Source organism: Caretta caretta, chromosome 28 (assembly GCF_965140235.1).
Source record: "Caretta caretta isolate rCarCar2 chromosome 28, rCarCar1.hap1, whole genome shotgun sequence".
Taxonomy (NCBI): domain Eukaryota; kingdom Metazoa; phylum Chordata; order Testudines; family Cheloniidae; genus Caretta; species Caretta caretta.
In genome coordinates, this window is record NC_134233.1 from 3,103,032 (window position 1) to 3,125,983 (window position 22,952).

General features: G+C 60.4%; 1 protein-coding gene and 1 non-coding gene across 9 annotated transcripts in view; both read left to right on the top strand.

Moving 5' to 3' along the window:
* Positions 1 to 22,172, top strand: part of LOC125628640 (transmembrane protein 107) — a 36,724-nt gene extending 14,552 nt beyond the window's left edge. For 5 of the 8 annotated variants that reach the window (XM_075123807.1, XM_048833862.2, XM_075123808.1 and 2 more), the window contains 8 exons: positions 16,340 to 16,391; positions 17,304 to 17,454; positions 17,900 to 17,963; positions 18,716 to 18,907; positions 19,536 to 19,674; positions 20,661 to 20,809; positions 20,890 to 21,064; positions 21,583 to 22,172. In XM_075123807.1, coding sequence (XP_074979908.1) covers positions 16,340 to 16,391; positions 17,304 to 17,454; positions 17,900 to 17,963; positions 18,716 to 18,907; positions 19,536 to 19,674; positions 20,661 to 20,809; positions 20,890 to 21,064; positions 21,583 to 21,759 — 1,099 coding nt within the window. In that variant the 3' untranslated portion in view covers positions 21,760 to 22,172. Of the gene's footprint in view, positions 1 to 3,704; positions 3,771 to 4,162; positions 4,354 to 9,350; positions 9,433 to 16,339; positions 16,392 to 17,303; positions 17,455 to 17,899; positions 17,964 to 18,715; positions 18,908 to 19,535; positions 19,675 to 20,660; positions 20,810 to 20,889; positions 21,065 to 21,582 lie in introns of those variants that run through there. The other 3 variants (XM_048833868.2, XM_048833870.2, XM_048833869.2) reach the window with 3 other exon arrangements.
* Positions 843 to 969, top strand: LOC125628763 (U8 small nucleolar RNA). The gene has a single exon (XR_007354286.2). It is a non-coding gene; the product is annotated as a U8 small nucleolar RNA (small nucleolar RNA).
* Positions 22,173 to 22,952: the final 780 nt, after the last annotated feature.

Here is a 22,952-nt window from a genome sequence, read left to right on the forward strand (position 1 = left end):
GTCTGGGCAGCACCCGGCGCGACAGGGCCCCGAGCTCAGTCGGGGGGCTCTGGGCAGCGCCCTGTGGAAGGACCGCCCGGTACCAATGTTAACTAGCAGTGATGTGGGACGCTGTGCGGCCCTGCCCGTCGCTCCGACGCCCAGCGAGCTGTGGGGAGAAAGGCAGTCTGTGAAACCCCCAGAGCTGGGGGGCAGCCAAAAGGCCAGTGCTCGTCCTGGGGCTCCCCGCCCCGCACAGGGGGTCACAAGAGTCGCGCCCTGGAGCCACAGCTACTGCCGGCTCAGTGCCCCTGTGTGACACGAGTGTGATGGGGCTCAGAGCGGCCCCCGCCAGCAAGGAGGCCAGAGCCTGGGGGAAGCGGGGCCTCCACCCCTGCTCCAGAGCCCCATGGAAGATGCAAACCCGGCCCCGCAGAAGGACCAGAGGTGGGGGGTGGGACGGGGGGGGCTGTCAGGTCTCTCTCTCTCTCTCTCTCTCTCTCTCTCACACACACACACACCCCTTGCAAATCTGCTTGCCTGACTTTTTTGGTAGCTACGGTCACAGCCCTGACCCCGCTGTTACGAAAAGCCCAATGCGCCTCTTTCCTGAGACGTACGGTCGCTACCGACTTGCGGCATATGCAAATATCTTCCGTGGGGCATTGTGGGAGGAAAGAGAGCGGAGCCGGTACTGCGCGGGTTTTTGCCATGCGGGGCCTCCGACCCCCTCCCCGCGGAGCGAGGGGAGGGGCAGGAGCGGCGACGGGACGGGGGTGTCCCCCGGGGTGGGTTGCGGCGCTCACCCTGAGCTGGGCGGCAGTGGGCGGCCGGTGGGTCCCGGCGGCGGGGCAGGCTCTGTATCGTCAGTGAGGTACATCCTTACCTGTTCCCCGCCGGGGGCAGCACGTGATGATCGGAGAGCGCATGAGACGTGATTAGAGTCTCCGCGGCCGCGGCCCGCAACGCCGCGGCCCGCTCCTGTCTGATCCTCCCTGGCGGGGGGGCCGCTGGGACGGGGGCCCGCGGGGTCCCCTGAGCGGCGGGGGGTGGGGCTGTGCTCAGGGCGGCCTTAAAGGGGCGGGTTTATGTTCGCCGACTGTTCACGCAGGGCCGAGTAACCCTGCGTCCCTGCGTCCAGCCTGTCTTCAGCGGCGCTGCACCGTTACAGTCACCCTGCGCTCCTTGCACGAGCGGGGGGCGGCGTTGCACGGTTACAGTCACCCTGCGCTCCTTGCACGAGCGGGGGGCAGCGTTGCACGGTTCCAGTCACGCTCCGCTCTTTTCACGAGCGGGGGACAGCAGTGCAAGGTTACAGGCACGCTCCGCTCTTTTCACGAGCGGGGGACAGCAGTGCAAGGTTCCACTCACGCGCCGCTCTTTGCACGAGCGGGGGGCAGCGCTGCACCGTTACAGTCACGCTTTGCTCTTTGCACGAGCAGGGGACAGCAGTGCAAGGTTACAGGCACGCGCTGCTCTTTGCACGAGCGGGGGACAGCGCTACACCGTTACAGTCACGCTCCGCTTTTTGCACAAGTGGGGGACAGCAGTGCAAGGTTACAGGCACGCGCCGCTCTTTGCACAAGCGGGGGGCAGCGCTGCACCGTTACAGGCACGCGCCGCTCTTTGCACGAGCAGGGGGCAGCGTTGCACGGTTCCAGTCACGCTCCACTCTTTTCACGAGCGGGGGACAGTAGTGCAAGGTTACAGGCACGCGCCGCTCTTTGCACGAGCGGGGGACAGCGCTGCCGGTTCCAGTCACAGCCGATTCCCTTGTAATAACGGTGGTGCGGGGGACAAAGTTACAGTCACAATCGATTCCTTTGCAACAATAGCAGACAGCATAATGTTACACTCACAACCCTTGCACTAGCGGGGGACATTGTAACACTAGTCACAATCTCCCTGCTTGCAATCACGGGGGACAGCGTTGTAACGTGACTGTCACAGCCTATCCTGTTGCGATAACATTACAGTCACAGCCTATCCCCGTGCAAACGTTGTCCCAGTACAGTCACCGTCTAGCCTCCTGCCGTAGTGGGGGACCATCTTACCGTCACCCTCCGTCGCCTGCAAGAGGCGAATGACATTTGCGGCGTCGGCATAAGCCACCGGAGATGACAGGCGTGTTTGCAGTGTCGCCGTGTTGGTCCCACCACACCTGGGAGACGAGCGGGGTAAAAAGACGGGGGGGGGGCTGTTTGGCCTGGAAAAGAGATGACGGTAAGGACCTAGGGGTGACAGTGGACGAGAAGCTGGATATGAGTCAGCAGTGTGCCCTTGTTGCCAAGAAGGCCAATGGCATTTTGGGATGTATAAGTAGGGGCATAGCGAGCAGATCGAGGGACGTGATCGTTCCCCTCTATTCGACATTGGTGAGGCCTCATCTGGAGTACTGTGTCCAGTTTTGGGCCCCACACTACAAGAAGGATGTGGAAAAATTGGAAAGAGTCCAGCGAAGGGCAACAAAAATGATTAGGGGTCTGGAACACATGAGTTATGAGGAGAGGCTGAGGGAGCTGGGATTGTTTAGCCTGCAGAAGAGAAGAATGAGGGGGGATTTGATAGCTGTTTTCAACTACCTGAAAGGGGGTTCCAAAGAGGATGGCTCTAGACTGTTCTCAATGGTAGCAGATGACAGAACGAGGAGTAATGGTCTCAAGTTGCAGTGGGGGAGGTTTAGATTGGATATTAGGAAAAACTTTTTCACTAAGAGGGTGGTGAAACACTGGAATGCGTTACCTAGGGAGGTGGTAGAATCTCCTTCCTTAGAGGTTTTTAAGGTCAGGCTTGACAAAGCCCTGGCTGGGATGATTTAACTGGGAATTGGTCCTGCTTCGAGCAGGGGGTTGGACTAGATGACCTTCTGGGGTCCCTTCCAACCCTTATATTCTATGATTCTATGACGGGCGGAGTGGGATCGATACAATCCCGTTGAGAGCGTCCTTCACCCCCTTCGCAGAACGCACGGCGAGCCGGGGGTCACCGGTTGCAAACCAAGCGCGCGGTTAACCCGTGGAACTCCTTGCCACTGGACATGGGGGAAAGCCAGAAGCCACAGGTCCAGCTGCTGGCTATGAGCCAAGCCGGCCCCACGCTCCAGCTGACGCAGCCCCAGGCTCCAGCTGCCCCTGGGACCCCCCTCCTCCGAGCCCAGCCCCCCACGGCCCTGGGACCAGGGTGAGGGGCTTCCAGAGGGGAGGGCCAGCTCTATCCTCGCTGCTCTGCTTGGCCGGGGGTGGGGTGATTGCAACAGCTCTTCCCTGGGATTGGCTGGGCCCAGCCCTCTCTCGCTTGTGATTGGCTGAGGGTTGCCCCCCCTTCCCTCTGATTGGCCAGGTGCTACAACAGCTCTTCACTGTGATTGGCCGGCTCCTTCCTTTTCTCTTGCTCCCTTATGATTGGCTGGACGCCCGCACATCTGTTCCCTGCCCTTGGAGGAGGAGGATGGGGCCCTCTCATCACCCTGATTGGCTGGGGGCCTCCCCTGCCCCGCCCTCTACTCGATGGCTGCCCTCCCCCCTTCTGTGATTGGCTGGTCTCCGCGTTCTGTTCCCAGGCAGAAGCCGGAGCCCTCACAAAATGGCGGGGGCGCCACGCCTCCCTCCTCTGATTCGCCGCGGCACGGAGTGATTGACAGGAGCTTCCGTTTTTTTTCTGTTTAATCCTAAAGGCGCCGGCGCGAGCCCCGCCCGCTCCCCAGTGACGTTACAACAGACACAAGCACAGCAGCAGCGCGAGGCTCCCCAGCTCAGGATCCCCCCCGCCGGTCGCGCGAGCCTACCCAGACGGTGTGTTCGCCGGGGCGGGGATAGGCGGCTGGCAGAGCCAATGAGGGGATGGTCAGGCCCGGATAGCCAATAGCGAACGAGCGGGAGGTGAAGAGCGTGCTGTGCCAAGCAATGAGAGGGCGCAGTCCCAGATGGAGAGAAGGCCGTGGCGGCCAATGGGATGGTTGGAGGGGCGGGCTCGGCTGCCAATGGGAAGTCTGAGTGGGCGGGTTTGGCCGGGGTTGTCTTCCAATGGCAGGGCGGAGGGCGGGGACCGACCAGGAGAGGCGGACACTCGGGGGCGGGGTCGGTCGGGCGCGGTGGCTAATAGCAGGGAGGTGGGCGGAGTCTTTCGGATGCGGCCGCCAATGGCGGGGTCGGAGGGGCGAGGCCGGCTGACTCTAGCCCCTCCCTCCTCTTGCCTGTCTGCCCAATGATCCGCCAGGAGCGTTTTTGAACTGCGAGCTGAGGCCTCTGATTGGTCGGTTCGCCCCTGGCTGGGCGCCGCCGGTCTCCGCGATTGGCTGGTGGCCGCAGAGCGCGCGGCCTGTCAGCGCCCGCGGGAGGCCGGCTCGGCAGAGCGAGGGGAGCGCGCGAGCCCCGGGTAGGTAGCGCTGGGGCGCGGGGTTATGGGGTGGGGGAGCTGGGGAGTTACGGGGATGGAGACTGAGGGGTTCTGGGGATGTGGGGGGCTGGAGGAGCTGGGGGGTTCTGGGGATGGAGACTGAGGGGTTATGGGGATGTGGGGGGCTGGAGGAGCTAGGGGGTTAAGGGAATGTGGGGGGCTGGAGGAGCTGGGGGGTTACGGGGATGGAGACTGAGGGGTTATGGGGAAGTGGGGGGCTGGAGTAGCTGGGGGGTTCTGGAGATGGGGACTGAGGGGTTATGGGGATGTGGGGAGCTGGGGGGTTCTGGGGATGGAGACTGAGGGGTTATGGGGATGTGGGGGGCTGGAGGAGCTGGGGGGTTATGGGGATGTGGGGGGCTGGAGGAGCTGGGGGGTTCTGGAGATGGGGACTGAGGGGTTATGGGGATGTGGGGGGCTGGAGGAGCTAGGGGGTTAAGGGAATGTGGGGGGCTGGAGGAGCTGGGGGGCTATGGGGAAGTGGGGGGCTGGAGTAGCTGGGGGGTTCTGGAGATGGGGACTGAGGGGTTATGGGGATGTGGGGAGCTGGGGGGTTCTGGGGATGGAGACTGAGGGGTTATGGGGATGTGGGGGGCTGGAGGAGCTGGGGGGTTATGGGGATGTGGGGGGCTGGAGGAGCTGGGGGGTTCTGGAGATGGGGACTGAGGGGTTATGGGGATGTGGGGAGCTGGGGGGTTCTGGGGATGGAGACTGAGGGGTTATGGGGATGTGGGGGGCTGGAGGAGCTAGGGGGTTAAGGGAATGTGGGGGGCTGGAGGAGCTGGGGGGTTATGGGGATGTGGGGGGCTGGAGGAGCTGGGGGGTTCTGGAGATGGGGACTGAGGGGTTATGGGGATGTGGGGGGCTGGAGGAGCTGGGGGGTTACGGGGATGGAGACTGAGGGGTTCTGGGGATGTGGGGGGCTGGAGGAGCTAGGGGGTTAAGGGAATGTGGGGGGCTGGAGGAGCTGGGGGGCTATGGGGAAGTGGGGGGCTGGAGTAGCTGGGGGGTTCTGGAGATGGGGACTGAGAGGTTATGGGGATGTGGGGAGCTGGGGGGTTCTGGGGATGGAGACTGAGGGGTTATGGGGATGTGGGGGGCTGGAGGAGCTAGGGGGTTAAGGGAATGTGGGGGGCTGGAGGAGCTGGGGGGTTATGGGGATGTGGGGGGCTGGAGGAGCTGGGGGGTTCTGGAGATGGGGACTGAGGGGTTATGGGGATGTGGGGGGCTGGAGGAGCTGGGGGGTTACGGGGATGGAGACTGAGGGGTTCTGGGGATGTGGGGGGCTGGAGGAGCTAGGGGGCTATGGGGAAGTGGGGGGCTGGAGTAGCTGGGGGGTTCTGGAGATGGGGACTGAGGGGTTATGGGGATGTGGGGAGCTGGGGGGTTCTGGGGATGGAGACTGAGGGGTTATGGGGATGTGGGGGGCTGGAGGAGCTAGGGGGTTAAGGGAATGTGGGGGGCTGGAGGAGCTGGGGGGTTATGGGGATGTGGGGGGCTGGAGGAGCTGGGGGGTTCTGGAGATGGGGACTGAGGGGTTATGGGGATGTGGGGGGCTGGAGGAGCTGGGGGGTTACGGGGATGGAGACTGAGGGGTTCTGGGGATGTGGGGGGCTGGAGGAGCTAGGGGGTTAAGGGAATGTGGGGGGCTGGAGGAGCTGGGGGGCTATGGGGAAGTGGGGGGCTGGAGTAGCTGGGGGGTTCTGGAGATGGGGACTGAGGGGTTATGGGGATGTGGGGAGCTGGGGGGTTCTGGGGATGGAGACTGAGGGGTTATGGGGATGTGGGGGGCTGGAGGAGCTAGGGGGTTAAGGGAATGTGGGGGGCTGGAGGAGCTGGGGGGTTATGGGGATGTGGGGGGCTGGAGGAGCTGGGGGGTTCTGGAGATGGGGACTGAGGGGTTATGGGGATGTGGGGGGCTGGAGGAGCTGGGGGGTTATGGGGATGGAGACTGAGGGGTTATGGGGATGTGGGGGGCTGGAGGAGCTAGGGGGTTAAGGGAATGTGGGGGGCTGGAGGAGCTGGGGGGCTATGGGGAAGTGGGGGGCTGGAGTAGCTGGGGGGTTCTGGAGATGGGGACTGAGGGGTTATGGGGATGTGGGGGGCTGGGGGAGCTGGGGGGTTCTGGGGATGGGGACTGAGGGGTTCTGGGGATGTGGGGGGCTGGAGGAGCTGGGGGGTTATGGGGAAGTGGGGGGCTGGAGCAGCTGGGTGGTTCTGGAGATGGGGACTGAGGGGTTATGGGGATGTGGGGGGCTGGGGGAGCTAGGGGGTTATGGGGATGTGGGGGGCTGGAGGAGCTAGGGTGTTAAGGGAATGTGGGGGGCTGGAGGAGCTGGGGGGCTATGGGGAAGTGGGGGGCTGGAGTAGCTGGGGGGTTCTGGAGATGGGGACTGAGGGGTTATGGGGATGTGGGGGGCTGGGGGAGCTGGGGATGGAGACTGAGGGGTTATGGGGATGTGGGGGGCTGGAGGAGCTAGGGGGTTAAGGGAATGTGGGGGGCTGGAGGAGCTGGGGGGCTATGGGGAAGTGGGGGGCTGGAGCAGCTGGGGGGTTCTGGAGATGGGGACTGAGGGGTTATGGGGATGTGGGGGGCTGGAGGAGCTGGGGGGTTCTGGGGATGGGGACTGAGGGGTTGTGGGGACGTGGGGGGCTGGCGGAGCTGGGGGATAATGAGTGGGGTGGTTATGAGGGTGTGTGGGGGTGTTGTGGAGTGTGGGGGCTGGGGAGAGGAGGTTATGGGGGGCTGGAGGAGCACGGGATTGTGGGGAAGCGGTAGGATTATGGGGGCTGGAGGATCAGTGGGTTATAGAGGAGTGGGGGGCTGTCACGGAGTCCCCGGGCGATGCTCTGGGACTGCTCCCCATGAAGCCAGGCAGGACTCTGGGGAGTCTCCTTTCTGTGAGCAGACTGTCTGCAGGACACACAGCTCACCCAGCTTCCACCTTCCTGGGTCTGACCTCGGAGCATTCGGCATCCTCTGCCCCTCCGTGCGCTTTCCCCAGTGAGTCTGCCCAGGCGGGGTCCTGGGGAAGCCAGAGGGTCCTGCCCCCCAACTCCGCAGTCAGATGTGACTCTCAGCCAGCCAGGAAAACAGAAGGTTTATTAGGCAACAGAAACACAGTGTAGAACAGAACTTGCTAGCACAGAAATCAGTGACTTTCAGCCAAGTCCATCTTGGGGAGTCCCACCCTGCAGACTGCCCTGGCATCCCCCTCTGCCAGTCCCACCCCTCAGACTGCCCTGGACTGGGGTGTGGGAGGCTGGAGGAGCAGCGGGGTTATGGGGATGAGGAGCAGAGGTACAGGGATGTGAGGTTGGGGGGGGCCTTTGGCATGGGAGGGGATCTTTGAGCCAGGTGGAGCACGGGTAGGATGGGCGACTCAGGATTAACTGGTATGTGGAGGGCTGGGATCTGGGATGGGTGAGTTGGGGCTGGGGATTTGGAGGGGAGCTGGGATGAGTTCTAGGGGACAGATTCTAGGGGTGGGGGTCAGTGAGTTCGGGAGCAGGGGACTCTGGTGCTAGAGGTGGGAGTGGGGGACCCAGGGAGGGAACTGGGGTATTGGGATGCTGCGCAGGCCTCAGGTGGCTGGGCTGGGTGAGTGTGGGGTTGGGGGGCTCTGAGGCAGCCTGGCACAGGGGCTATTCGCTAGGGTGGGATGTGTGGGATGGAGGTGGAGGCTCTGGACTGGTGCAGGTGGGCTGAGTGGGGGTGCTTTGGGGTTGGGGCTGCTCCGGGAGTTGGGGGGCATTGAGGGGTAGGCTTGGGGCCTGTGACAGTCGAGTCCTGGGGTACCCCACAGAGTAAGCAAGTGATTGGGCTATTAACTTTAATAGGGAAACACTGAGACAACGTGCAGTTGGACAGGACCCCCAGACATGGGGCCATCGCTTGGCTTTTCCCGGGGTGGTTGGAGTGCCCCTCGTCCAGCTGGGGGGCAGCACCTTGGCCCCATTGGGGAGTGGGCTGCACAAATTGAACTCAGCTTTCTAGTGACCCAAATGCATCTGCTCCTGAGCCCCGTCCGTGCCCAGCTCTCGCTAGGATGTTGCTTGATGTACCAGGTGGCTCAGTTGCCTACTCCGTGGGGTCCAGACACTCTTCTCCTCATGGGGGGTCTGCATCCTAATTGTCGCAGGGGCCTCTGGGGGGGCAGGAGTTAGGGGGCTGGATGGGCAGGTTTCCAGCCCTGCGTTGCTCCCTGTGGTGTCTAAGCCAGCAGGGGAGTGTAGTGCTGTGGGTCCCTGGGGTCGTACCAGCGTGGGCTAGTGGCTAGGAGACTGGAGGAGGCGGTCAGGATGCTGGGGATCTATTCCTGGATCTTTGGGTAATCTTTGACAACTCATGCCCCCCTAGCCCCCATGCCTCAGTTTCCTCTCCTGCCCTCTGTCTGTTCAGATGACGCTTCCCAGGGCAGGCCCTGTGTAGCCGGCACAATGGGGCCCTGATCTTAGCTGGGATCTCCAAGCACTGTCGTAATACCCATAACTAGGGTGAAAAAAGAACAGGAGGACTTGTGGCACCTTAGAGACTAACCCATTTATTTGAGCATAAGCTTTCGTGAGCTACAGCTCACTTCATTGGAAGCATGCAGTGGAAAACACGGGGCAGGGGGGACGGGGCAGGACAACCTTTTGTAGTGATAATCAAGGTAGGCCATTTCCAGCAGTTGACAAGAACATGTGAGGAATGGGGGGGAGAGATGATAAACATGGGAAAATAGTTTTACTTTGTGTAATGACACATCCACTCCCAGTCTCTATTCAAGCCGAAGTTAATTTTATCCAGTTTGCAAATTAATTCCAATTCAGTAGTCTCTCCTTGGAGTCTTCTTTTTGAAGTTTTTCTGTTGAAGAATTGCAACTTTTAGGTCTGTAACTGAGTGACCAGAGAGATTGAAGTGTTCTCCGACTAGTTTTTGAATGTTATAATTCTTGACGTCTGATTTGTGTCCATTTATTCTTTTACGTAGAGACAGTCCGGTTTGGCCAATGTACATGGCAGAGGGGCATTGCTGGCACACGATGGCATACATCACATTGGTGGATGTGCAGGTGAACGAGCCCCTGATGGTGTGGCTGATGTGATTAGGCCCTATGATGGTGTCCCCTGAATAGATATGTGGACACAGTTGGCAACGGGCTTCGTTGCAAGGATAGGTTCCTGGGTTCTGTTGTGTGGTGTGTGGCTGCTGGTGAGCATTTGCTTCAGGTTGGGGGGCTGTCTGTAAGCAAGGACTGGCCTGTCTCCCAAGTTCTGTGAGAGTGATGGGTTGTCCTTCAGGATAGGTTGTAGATCCGTGATGATGCGTTGGAAGGGTGGCGCCCTTCGCAGCTCCTGTCCCTCCATTACCTGGCTTCCCCCTCCTGTCGCCCCTCTATTTCAGGGCTCCCTGCAGCTCTCCCCGTAAGTATCTCCATTCTCCACACCATGCCAGGGACCGGGTGCCCCCTTCCCCCCAGGCCAGAGTGTCACGGAGTCCCCGGGCAATGCTCTTGAAATGCTCCCTACGAAGCCAGGCAGGACTCTGGGGAAGTCTCCTTTCTGGGAGCAGCCTGTCTGCAGGACACCCAGCTCACACAGCTTCCACCTTCCTGAGTCTGACCTTGGAGCATTCAGCCTCCCCTGCCCCTCCGTGCGCTTCCCACAGCGAGTCCACCCAGGCGGGCTCCTGGGTAAGCCAGAGGGTCCTACCCCCCAACTCCGCAGTCAGACGTGACTCTCAGCCAGCCAGTAAAACAGAAGGTTTATTAGACGACAGGAACATGGTCTAACACAGAGCTTGTAGGTGCAGAGAACAGGACCCCTCAGCTGGATCCATTCTGGGGGGCAATGAGCCAGACAACCATGTCTGCCCTTCACTCCATGTCCCCAGCCAGCCCCAAACTGAAACTCTCTCCAGCCCCCCCTCCTCTGGGCTTTGTCCCTTTCCCCGGGCCAGGAGGTCACCGGATTCCTTTGTTCTCCAACCCTTTAGCTCTCACCTTGCAGGGGGGAAGGCCCAGGCCATCAGTTGCCAGGAAACAGGGTGTTGGCCATTTTCTGTGTCCAGACCCTTGCACATACCTGCCCTCTAGGGCTCTGCAACGATCATACACCCTTATCCCACCACCTAGATACTTAAGAACTGCCTAGGGGAAACTGAGGCACCCCCACAATATTCAAAGGAAACATTAAGAACAGTCACGCTTCGTCACATCTCTCCCCCCTTTGAGACTGAACTGAGTGGGGTCGCTTTAGCCGGTGACCTGGGGAAGTTTGAAGCCACCAACATTCCCATGGATGCCCCAGCATCTCTCCCGTTCCTTGTTGGGAGTTACACCAGGCCCTTCCGGTTTCACGCCCTCCCTTAGGTTGGGGGTGGTCGATAGCACTCACATGCCGCATGTGGGAAGGTTTATGCAGCCCGTGCCCTTTTGCCACCCCAAAACCCCCGGGGGTCAAACTGGGATTGGGTCTTCTCCCAGCACTCCAGTCTGGAGGCCTGCAGTTCGGGCTCTCTTGGTTAAGAGCCCCATCTTGACCTGGGCCACATACTGTTCACTTACAGAACTAGCGTGGAGACATCCCCTTCTCAACAATCTTGTCTCCCCAAGAAGCTGGCCAAACACGGCCACTTGGTAATAGGACTGTTTAACTTTCTTAAGAGCTTTCACTTCATCTGAGACCTTCTCAAAGCTATCCACACTGGATCCTTCAACAGGAAAGTCAGTGGATCCATTCACAACAGAAAATTTCTGCCTGTTAGGAACTGAAACTGTCTTGATTAAATCACTTTCACACCCTTCAGTGGCAGTAAACTGCTTGCAAAGACTACTATGAGGATTCCTTTCCCTAGGAGCTTTTCTATGCAACAATTCACCCCTCACAGAAATTCTGCTCTTACCCTCTTCACCGAGGGCTTGCTCTAGAGGAACACTTTCCTGAGCAAAAACAGACTCTTTCTGGGTCTCACTTACATCCAGAATTACCTCTGGCCCATCCGGCGGATTCCTACACCATCCCCTTTCAGGCAAACTTACAGACTTCCTAGATAAAAGGTTAGAAGCATTCGCCTTCCCTTTGCCACACACAAGTTCAGGAATCTTTTCCTTCTTGCTACAGGTTTCCACACCCTCAGTAGGTAAAATAATCAAATCACCTTCCTGCTCTCCTTGTGCCCTGGCTAGGATCTCACCCTGATTAGACAGAGTTGCTGCACCCTTTCCCAACAACACACTAGCAATAGGCAAAATACAAGCACCAGAATTGTCTGGTCTCTGGGATTTTACGTAGACACTAACTGGATGCGACCTAGTTATGGTGCCATTCTCCCGAGCAGACACAAACTTAGGACCATTCCCTTCCTGGGCTTTAGTTGAATCCAGAACCAACTCTGAGACAACTGCACTATTCTCAACCATCACAGGCTGAAAGGCCCCTTCTGTCTGCTCCACAGACAAAGAAGAGCCGGAGACACATTCTCCTTTCCCAGACACACAGCTTGGGATCTCATTCCGCTGGTCCCAGCACACAAGGCTGTTCACAGACAAGTGCTTGGAGATCAGGGTAGCTCCCTCCACAGGCAAGTCAATACCCCTGACAGTCACAGGCACGTTTCCTTCACTGTCCCAATTCTCCACCCAGGTAACCGGTAAGGTCCAGGGACACTCATCTTCCACTCTCCTCGCCTTCCCACCCTGCTGACTAGACAAAGCCATCAGCTCACAAGGCTGCCTAGGCTCATCCAAACTTTCCTTACCAAGCACCTTGCCACTCCCAACAGATCCCCTGCCCTGCCCGTGTCTCCCCCCCCTCAGCTGGGGTCTCAGCTCCCACTGTGCTCAGCGCTGCCCTTGCTGTCCCAGTGGGGGTAGGCAGCGAGCTCGCTGCTTTCCTCGCTGTATCAGAGCCTGCATGAGCCCCCTGAGCCCCCCTCTCCGGTGTGCAGGGGGGCGAGGAACATCTCTCTGTCCCAGGATCTCGCCACCCCAGGAATGTCTCCCCATTGACCATCACCTTCCGTTCTCACTAGGGAGGGGCTTGACCCCAGGAAACTTGCTCTTTCAGACTCAGCTCCAATCCCGTCCATCTCCGATCCCCCGATGGGGAACCCGATCATGAAGACCCCCGTCTGGTCGGGGACAGGAGTCTTAGGGATGCCTGGCTACCACTGCAGCTGCTCCCAGATCCTGCTATAGCCTCATTTGGGATCAGGAATCTGCTTCTTAGAGTGATCATCCTCCTCCAGCTGCACGATTAATTGTGCCTTGGTGAACTTTCCAATGTGTAACCCTCTGTTTGTCCTTTGCAATGTCCTTCTTAAGGAGATGGTGACAGGCCATCACTCCGTTGTTCCCAGGTTGCTGTGGACTCACAGGTCTGAGTGCTCTCAGCTCCCCACGGTTTCCAGGGAGAACCCCTAGTGAGCCAGCCCTTCTCAAGGTCACCACCTCTTTGCCAGTGTCGAGCTGCAGACTCCTCCGCCCCTTGGACTGCTCGCTGCAATCCCCAGGGGAACCCTCTTACTGCAAAAGTCCTTCTCTCTCCCAGGGACAAGCCACAGGTTCCTCCGCCCCCGAGACTGCTCACCGCAGTCCTCAGGGGGACCCCATTACTGCACAGTCCTTCTCGCTGGTCACACACTCCCAGGGGTTAACCGCCCCCCGAAACCGCTCCTCTCTGAGCCTTCAGCACGCCTGGTCCTCGTCAGTCCCCCTTCATTTTATTGCTCCCCAGTCACTTACTGCAGGAAGCGCCGTCCACGGGGTGCAGTACCTCCCACCCCTGCCACCAGTTGTCATGAAGTCCCCGGGCGATGCTCTGGAACTGCTCCCTACGAAGCCAGGCAGGACTCTGGGGAAGTCTCCTTTCTGGGAGCAGCCTGTCTGCAGGACACACAGCTTGCACAGCTTCCACCTTCCTGGGTCTGACCTCGGAGCATTCAGCCTCCTCTGCCCCATCCGTGCGCTTCCCACAGCGAGGCCGCCCAGGCGGGGTTCCTGGGGAAGCCAGAGGGTCCTGCCCCCCAACTCCGCAGTCAGACGTGACTCTCAGCCAGCCAGTAAAACAGAGGTTTATTAGATGACAGGAACATGGTCTAAAACAGAGTTTATAGGTGCAGAGAACAGGACCCCTCAGCTGGGTCCATTTTGGGAGGCAGTGAGCCAGACAACCACGTCTGCCCTTCTCTCCATGTCTCCAGCCAACCCCAAACTGACTCCCCCTCCAGCCCCCCCTCCTCTGGTCTTTGTTCCTTTCCCGGGCCAGGAGGTCACCGGATTCCTGTGTTCTCCAGCCCTTTAGCTCTCACCTTGCAGGGGGGAAGGGACTAGGCCATCAGTTGCCAGGAAGCAGGGTGTCGGCCATTCTCTATGTCCAGACCCCTGCACACACCTGCCCTCTAGGGCTCTGCAACAATCATATGCCCTTATCCCACCCCCTAAATACGTAAGACCTATCTAGGGGAAACTGAGGCACCCCCACACTATTCAGAGGAAACATTAAGAACAGTCATGCTTCCCCCCAGGCCAGGGCCCTGTCTTTCCTTCCCCGCCACCCCACCTCCAGATTAGAGCAGGCTTTGGGGAAGAGTGGGGGCTTGTTCCGCTGCAGGGTATTGCTGGGTGCCATTGAGTTAAGCCTTCCCAAGGGTTTCCAGCTGTTTCATCAATCTATTTCAATGATTCTCATCAGCCAGAGAGATCTTCTCCTTTCTGGTAGAGTCACTGATGCACATTTTTTTGGAAAATCTGAACGGTTTTAAGAGAAAAACCCCACCACCCTCTCTCTCTCTCTCCCCCCTGGCTCTGCTTGACCTGGGCTGAGTTCTGTTATCCTCACCCTGTAAAAACCCCATTGCTATCTGGGTGGGGGGAACCGGTCGAGGTTTTAACAAGACCCAAAATAATATACTGTGCAAAATGAAAACCTTTGCAGTTCTGTGAGGAAAGCTGCCAAACGACTGTTGGCGTTGGTTATGCAGGCAAGATGGTTTTCACTATAAGCGAAGGAGTGAATTGAACCCAGACGCTTATTAGAGGCGCCCTGTTTCGGTTTGCTTGTAACTAGGCTTGGACAGGTTAGATTTTTATGGGTGAATGTTGATTTCACCGCCCGCAATAAACTGAGGAAAAATACTTCCATGCCTAACAATCGAAACTGATGGGCAAAGTAAGAAGAATGCTGCTTGAGAGCTTATTAGTTTGATTTAAGGGTCTTTGCTTTGTATTTTGGCACGTGATATAGACATTCTGTGGTTTAACGATCGCAAAGCTTTCACTTTTCCAATCTGTCTGGTCGTTAAATAATTGATGCCCGCCAATTTCCTGTGACTGTGGAAAATTTAAAATGAAAAACATTTGGGGGCAAAATGCTTGAAACCATCATTTTTGCACAGTTGGGATTTAAATATGCAAACACTGGGGGGAAGTGCTTCAAAATAAATATTGATATTATCCATTGAAATTAAAACAAACAAAAACTTCTGCCAGGCCTACTTATAACTTTGGCAAACTTTTAACTGTTTGCATTAAATGGTCCAGTCCAGGTCTTTGCCTCAGGCTGACTTTTGGGAGACCATTTCAGCCAAAATAGCTCAGCCATTTCTGAGAACGAAGATAGGAACAAAATATGGCATTGTCCCCGTGTGAAATTCTTAGGACTTTCTTTGAGGCGCTCCAGCGTGCACCCCCCCCAGCTTTGGAGCAGGGACTTGAAATCTGGCGGGGATCACAGCCGTGGTGTCAGGGACGTGGCTTTTGCTGTTCCTGAGGAGCGGGATTCTGCCCTTGTCTGTGTCGCAGAGTTCCCCGGGAGACGTTGGCCACTTACACCAAATGCTTTCCAGATGGTCTTCCTCCCTTTCTGGGTGCCCAAAGTGAGCAGCCGGCCGCGTGCTTGCAGCTGGAGTCGCGGGGAGCTGTGCTGTGAACACACCAGGCTCTATGTGACACAACACATTGCTGCCTCAGTGCCTCTGTTCTCCCTCTAAAATGGGAGAACAGGCCCCTAGCTGGCAGGGCCGGTAAGAGAAATCAAGGCACGGGGAGCACTCGGCTCCCAGAAGGCCGAGCACTGGGGGAGCTGGAACATTGCGTCTCCAGCAGAGCTGTGTCACTCCAACACCTGTCAAACAGCTGGGAGGAAAGACTTCTGAGTTAGTTTCCCTTCAGAGTTGGGTGATCCCCAGTCCGTGTCTCTGGTCCTCCACAGAGACCTCTGGCAAACGCCAGGCCGTAGGGGTGGGGGCAGGGGAAGCTGAATTAGCTTATTTTGGGGGAGGAAATCAATTTTCCAGCCTTTGTCATAAAGGAGGGTTAATCATTCCCTCCCCAAATCGGTCCCGCGGGAGCAATTGTCTCTGTGCGGCAGGTCCCCTGGGGTGTGCTGATGTGGCTGATTCAAACAGCCGGTCTGTTTCCAGTGGGGTCCCACTGGGATCGGGGCTATTTAACATCTTCCTCAGTGGCCTGGAAGAAAACAGCAAATTGTCTCTGCTACAGCCTGGAGATGACCTGACAGTTGGGGGCATGGTGAATAACAAACAGGTCGGGTCACTGATACAGGGCACTCTGGATCGCTTGGTGACCTGGGTGCACGCGAAATACGTGCTTTAGTACAGCTAATCTCCAGAGGGACATGGGTTAATTGGAGAGGGGTCAGAAAAGAGCCATAAGAATGATTCAAGGACTAGTAACCGGCCTGGAAGTGAGAGACGCCAGGAGTTCGGTCAGTTTAGCAGGGGAAGGCTGGGCTAGTGGTTAGGGCACTGGGCTGGCACTTGACTCCCGACTCCCCGTGTGACCCTGAATCGCTCTGATCTCTTCTGTAAAGCGGGGATCCTCGTGTCTCACGGGGATTTCCCCCCTCCCGATCCAGGGCCCTCTGGCGATCAGGGTCTCCGCGGGCAGGCAGTCTCAGGTGGGGATTCTGGGCGACCACGGGCTGGTGCTTTGATGCTGTGTCTGCTTCTCCCCACAGAATGGCCTACAAGGAGAATGTGACCCCTGGTACCAGCATCAGCCTGGCCAAGGTGAGCTGATCTTGCGGGCCTATGGTGAGAGGGATTCTGTTGTGCCAAGCACTGCACAAAACCCTCTTCCCCCCGCCCGAGATCGAGGCCCACCACCCGGGTGCCACCAGGAACCCTTTCTCCCCCCGAGATCAGGGCACCATGCGGACTCCCCTGTCCAAGATGAGGTGCCCCCCCATGCCAGGTGCTGAGCCAAAGTGAAAGCCCCCACTCAGCGCCTGCAGTACCTAGCTAAGGTACAGGAGCGGTGGCCAGCTGCCACAGACTAGTGATAAATAAGGAAGACGACAGGGCCCTGATTCCGAGCGATCGAGTAAATTGGGTGCAAGCGACCGATGTGTGTTTAACGTGGCTAAGTGTAAATGGAGACGTCTAGGAACATCGGATGTGGGCCACACTTACAAGCTGGGGGAAAAAGATTTGCGGGAGGAGGGTGTGGATAATCAGCTGAACATGAGCTCCCAGCACAACCCTGGTGTGTACAAACAGGGGAATCTCGAGTAGGAGCGCAGAGGTGACTTTATCTCTGGTTTTGGCCCTGGTGCAGCCACTGCTGGGATCCTGAGTCCACTTGGGGTGGATGCTGATAAATTGGAGAGCAGTCAGAGAAGAGCCCCGAGAACGATTAAAGGGGGAGAAAACCGGCCTTGGGGTGAGAGACGCCAGGAGCTTGGTCTGTTTCACTTACCAAACAGAAGGTGAAGGGGTGAAGTCTCTAAATATCTACACGGGGAACCGATATTTGACAATGGGGATTCTCCATCACTGACAATTTTCCCCTCGAGATGGGCTGGTTTTCTAACAGATCTGTTCTAGGATTTCTTTTGAGGCCGGGTCCTGGAGAAACCCCTTCCGGCCTCCAGTGCCTGCCTGTAACCCTCGGTTTCTCTCTCCCCCCAACCCCCCGCACAGTATGGGGTGCTGAACGGGCCAGGCCCCCAGCGAGTCCCCCGGAAGGATCCCTACATGCCCAGTGGCACCCCCTCCGAGTCGCTGCTGGCACAGAGAGCCATGGCCAGCACCAATAAGATTATCCTGAAGTCCTCCAGCATCCAGAAGCCAGGTAAGGAGGGGCAGGTTGGGGGCTGGGGGTACACTCAGGGGCAGGGGGGGAGGGAGGATCTGTGCTCCCCCCCCCCCCCCCCCAACAGATCTGCTCAGGCTCGGCCAGGCGTTAATTCAGGGCAGTTTGAGGCCTGCGTTAGACAGGAAGGCAGAGCAGGTGATCTCGGGGTCCTTTTTGGCCTATATCTATGGGTCTAGGAGCTAAGAATGGGGGAGAAACACGGAGTGGGGATTTCCGACCATCCAGTAGGGCCCATTCGATCAGCCAGCCCGACCTGGCTCGCCCAGGCCAGAGATGGTGGATGGGGCATTGCCCGCACTCTGACGGGACGTCGTCTAGCTCAGCCGGGAGCTGTGGGCGGCCCGCCGGGACCTGTCTTTGGGGAGGGTGGGCACGGTGCAACGGGGAATGCTAGGATGTGACTCTCTCTCCCTCTCCGCAGCTGTCCCGGGCAGGGTGCCCGCTGAACCCAGCTCCGGTCCCCAGGCGGCTCAGCCCACCCCACAGTGAGTCCCTCTGCGGGGGCTGGGGTGGGGGGCCGAGGTGGCACTTTCCCTTAGAGGGCACTGAGATCTGGCTCCTGTGGAGGGGAGAGCCCTCGCTTTGGGGCTGCCCGTCCTGGCCGACATCCCCCTCACCCTGATCCAGGTGGTTCCCTGGAGATCTGCTGTCTGGGCTAGGGAGATCTGGGGCCAGGGGAGGGGATTTGGGGTGGCGGGGCCCTGGGGGAGCACTGCTGGGAGGGTGGCTACCAGGGGGAGGGGAGATCTAGGGCAGCCGGGCCCTGGGGAAGGGCTGCCGGGGGGAGGGGAGTTTCTGGGGCAGCCGGCCCCGGGTTGGGGGGCAGGTTTCTGGGGCGGCCAGGCTCTGGTGGGGGAGGGGGGATCTGGGGTGGCTGGGCCCCGGGGGCAGGGCTGCCCAGATGGGAGGGGTATGTGGGGCGACTGGTATCCGGTGGAGGGATCTGGGGTGGCTGGGCCCTTTGCAGGGAGGGCTGCCCAGGAGGAGCGGGGAATCTGGGGTGGCCAGGCCCTGTGGATGGGAGGGGGGATCTGGGGCGGCCAGGCCCTGAGGGGAAAGGGCTGCCTGGGAAGCTGGGAGGGGGAGGGGGGGATGTGGGGCAGCCAGGTCCCGGGGGAGGGCTGCGCGGGAGCGGGGGCCCTGGGGGGGTAGGGGGATCTGAGGGCGTGCAAATCCCCTGCTGTCCCTTGGCACCCCTTGTTCTGCACCCCCCGACTCTAACCCCGTCCGCCCCCAGGCGAGTCTTTACCATCAATGACTTTGAGATCGGGCGCCCGCTGGGCAAGGGGAAGTTCGGGAACGTGTACCTGGCCCGGGAGCGGGCGTCCCGGTTCATCGTGGCGCTCAAGGTGCTCTTCAAGTCGCAGATGGAGAAGGAGGGCGTGGAACACCAGCTGCGGCGGGAGATCGAGATCCAGTCCCATCTCCAGTGGGTGGGGACGGGCGCGGGCGGGGGGGACGCGAAGTGGCTGGGCACGGAGCCCTGCCCCCCCGCAGCCCGTGTGGGGCAGGGTCCTGGCTGGGGGCTCGACCCTGGGAAGGGATTGGTGGGGGGCCCCTGAAGCCTGGCGTGGAGATAAGGGACCCCGGAGATCGGGAAGCAGAGAGGAGTGGGGGTGGCCCGGGCGCAGCCCTGAAGCTGTGGATTGGACCCATCTGGGGGGGCCGTCCTGCACTGGGGCACCCCCATGACACCCCCCCCCAGTAACCGATGTCCCAGGCTGTGCATGTGGGGGTCTCCGGCGGGGGGATCTGGGGCAGAGACGAGGGCTGGCGCCCCCATTGGGAGGGGAGACCCCCCACCCCAGCTGCCCTGGCCCTAGGTGATCTGACTCCAGCCCTCCCAGAGCAGCCTCGTGGCTGGGATGCTGCAGGATCCAAAGGGGTGGGGGGTGCTAGCCCCTGGGAGGGGGGGCTGACCCCGGGGTGGTGCCGGGGCTGCTGTGCTGCGGGGAGCGGGGCGGGGGGCTCCCTAGGGGTCACTGTGCTGCGGGGTGGGGGGCACTCTCTGCATGCTCAGGCCCGGCTCTGACTGCCCCCCCGCCTTTGGCCCGCAGACACCCCAACATCCTGCGCCTCTATAATTACTTCCATGACAAGAAGCGGGTCTACCTGATCCTGGAGTACGCGCCCCGCGGCGAGCTCTACAAGGAGCTGCAGAAATGCCGGCAGTTCAACGAGCAGAAGACCGCCACGGTGAGCGGGCGGGGGTCCGGCAGGCGCAGTGCCCCCCAGGCCAGGGCAGATGGGGGCGCCATTCCCAGCTCAGAGCACATGGGCTGCAGCCCCCTGTTAGATACAGGCCTGGCATGTGCCATCTCCACCTTGGCTGTGAGGGCAGCGTGGTCTAGTGGGTAGATCACTGGCTGGGAGTCAGGATGCCTGGGTTCTCTGCCAGGTTCTGAGAGCGGTGTGCGGTCTAATGGTTAGAGCAAGGGGGCTGGGAGCCAGGAGTTCTGGGTTCTCTCCCTGGCTCTGGGAAGGGAGTGGGGGCTGGTGGGTCAGAGCCGGGGGGCTGGGAGCCAAGACTCCCGGGTTCTCTCCCCGGCTCTGGGAGGGGAGTGGGGGCTGGTGGGTCAGAGCCGGGGGGCTGGGAGCCAAGACTCCCGGGTTCTCTCCCCAGCTCTGGGAGGGAAGTGGGGGCTAGTGGATAGAACAGGGGGTTCTGGGAGCCAGGACTCCTGGGTTCTTTTCCTGGTTCAGGGGGGAGTGGGGACCAGTGACAGCTCCGCTCCTGCCCTTCTGCAAGTCACTTCCCCTCTCTATTGCCTCAGTTTCCCAATCAGCAGACTGGCCCCAGCGTGGCACTAGGGGATGCTGTGGGGCAGGGAGCGGGGCGGGGGGCTGAGCAGGGGGCGCTCTCCCCTGGCAGGCAGGGCTGGCCCCAGGGCTGTGCTAGGGGGCGCTGTGCTGTGGGGAGTAGAATATCATTGAGTATTTTCCGGTACAGGCAGAGGAACTAAGTGACGTTTTCCCCCAACGTTTATTTTTAACCTGTGCGCCCCCATTTTTCAGGGGCAGTAAGAAGGGGGCTGGTGGAAACAAGTGGGTATTTTCCTTGTTTCAAAGGCCTTCCATCCCCCCACCCCCAGCGTTTTTTAAAAGCTTGGATTTCAGAGGGGAAATGGGGGGTTTCGGCTGGCCCAGCCCCGCCCCCTGACAGCCCGCGCTCTGCCCCACAGCTCATGGAGGAGCTCGCTGACGCACTCATTTACTGCCACGCCAAGAAGGTGATCCACCGCGACATCAAGCCGGAGAACCTCCTCATGGGCCTCAAGGGCGAGCTCAAGATCGCCGACTTCGGCTGGTCCGTGCACGCGCCCTCGCTCAGGTGAGAGCCGGCCAGGGGCGGGGGGAAGGGTCCCTGCCCCATCCTCAGCGTGGCGCTCACCCCGCACCGCTCCCCCGCAGGCGGAGGACCATGTGCGGCACGCTGGATTACTTGCCCCCCGAGATGATCGAGGGCAAGACGCACGACGAGAAGGTGGATCTGTGGTGCATCGGGGTCTTGTGCTATGAGCTCCTGGTGGGGCAGCCGCCCTTCGAGAGCTCCACCCACACAGAGACATATCGCCGCATCACCAAGGTGAGGAGGGGCCGCGCCGCCCCAGAGCTGGCCGCAGCTCGGCGCTGGGCGAGGGGTCCCTGAGTAACCAGCCGCCCTGCCCCAGAGCTGGCCGCATCTTGGCGCCGGGCGAGGGGTCCCTGAGTAACCAGCCGCCCTGCCCCAGAGAGATGTGGCAGAATAACTCGTGGCACATTGTGGGGGGCCGCACAGGCAATCCCCCATCACCCTAAGGCTGCTGCTGTGGGCTTTGGCCGCCAGGGGGCCACTAGCCCTTTGGCATCCCTATGAGGCGTCCCCCAAGTCTGGGATGATCTGTGCTCTTGCCCCTCAGTCCTGAGCTCCAGGCTGAAGGCGTTACCCTAGCTCCAAGTGGGAAGACGGGCGCAAAGGAGCGTCCTCCCCTAGTTCCCACAGCAGAGAAGAGAACCCAGGAGTCCTGGCTGCCAGCCCCTCCTGCTCTAACCCCGAGACCCACTCCCCAAGTCGGGGCTCGACCCCCGGCGTCTGGGCTCTCTGACTCTGCGTGCCCCCGGCAGGTGGATCTGCAGTTCCCACCGTTCATGTCGGAAGGCTCCCGGGACCTGATCTCCAAGCTGCTGCGCCATAACCCCGCCGAGCGGCTGCCGCTGCAGGCCGTGCTGGAGCACCCCTGGGTGAAGGCCCACTCCCGCCGGGTGCTGCCGCCCGTCTTCAACCCCGCCCCTGCCAACTAGCCCTGCCCCGCGGCCTCTTTCATCCCTCGGCCGGGGCGGGTAATGGGGCCAGTCCCCGCCTCCTCCGCCTGGCCTCCCTCGGTGCTGCCCCCCCTCGGCCGGTCCCGGGCAGGGGGCACGGGCTGACACGCCCGCTCGGGCCTGTAGATAAAGGTGCGGCTGCCAGTCCCTGGCAGGTTTCCCAGCTGGGGGGATCTGGCTCCAGGACCCCCTCCCCAGTTGGCCCTTTCGCTGGCTGCCTTCCCAGCTGTCGGGCTAGCCCCCCTCACTCCCAGAGGGGCAGCGGGTCCCTGCCTGCCTCTCCTTTCCTGCCAGGGGGCCGGGGGATGCCCCGGCATGGCCTGTTTTAAATGTCTCCGCGGGAGGCTGCATGCCCCCTGCCCTCCTTTTAATAAAATTTGGAGTTACTTTGCCGTGGGGTCCTATTGTGTTTGTCTGTGTTGGGCAGAGAAAACGGTGTGGGGCAATGGGGGGCAGTTTGGGGCCCACAGAGCCAGGATCCCCTGTGGGGTTTGGGCGTATGACTCTGGTTCCGGGCTGGGTGGGGTGCTGTGGGGTGGCGAGCTCAGCAGGGGGCCCTCTCTCCTGGCCGGCAGGGCTGGCCCCAGGGTGGCACTAGTGGGTGCTGTAGGGCAGGGACACAGCAGGGGGCGCTCTCCCACATGCCCTGAAATACAGCCATTGCTGGGGCCCTCTCCCCGGTGCCCTTGGCTGCCTGGCCCCCCAGCCCTCGCAGGGACTCGCCCACCAGACAGTGCCCCATGCCCCTGCCTGCTGACTTGGGGGGCAGAGCCTCTTCTCACCCACCGCTTGCCCCATCTCCTCCACTCAGCCTCAGCTCGGGGTGGGGGGATCCCTCTGGCCTCGCCTGTGTGTATGGGACTGACCCAGCCCCACGGCTCCAGGGGGCCGGGCACCTTCTGCCCTCCATCCCAGCATCTCACCTGTCCTGGGGGGAGGAGGGGTAGAATAGGGCGGACAAGGCCCTTTCTTGGTCCCCTGTTGCCCCCTCCCTTTATTTGCCATCTCCCTGGTCTCCCCCCCTTGTTGCCCCATGACCCTTTCTCACTCTTTGTCTGCCCCCAGCGTTATCTGCCCCCTTTGCTGCCCCTTCCCCTTCATCGGCCCCTGGGTTGCCCCGCCCCTCCCCATGTGACCCCGCCCCCTCGCACGGCCCCGCCCCGCGCTGATTG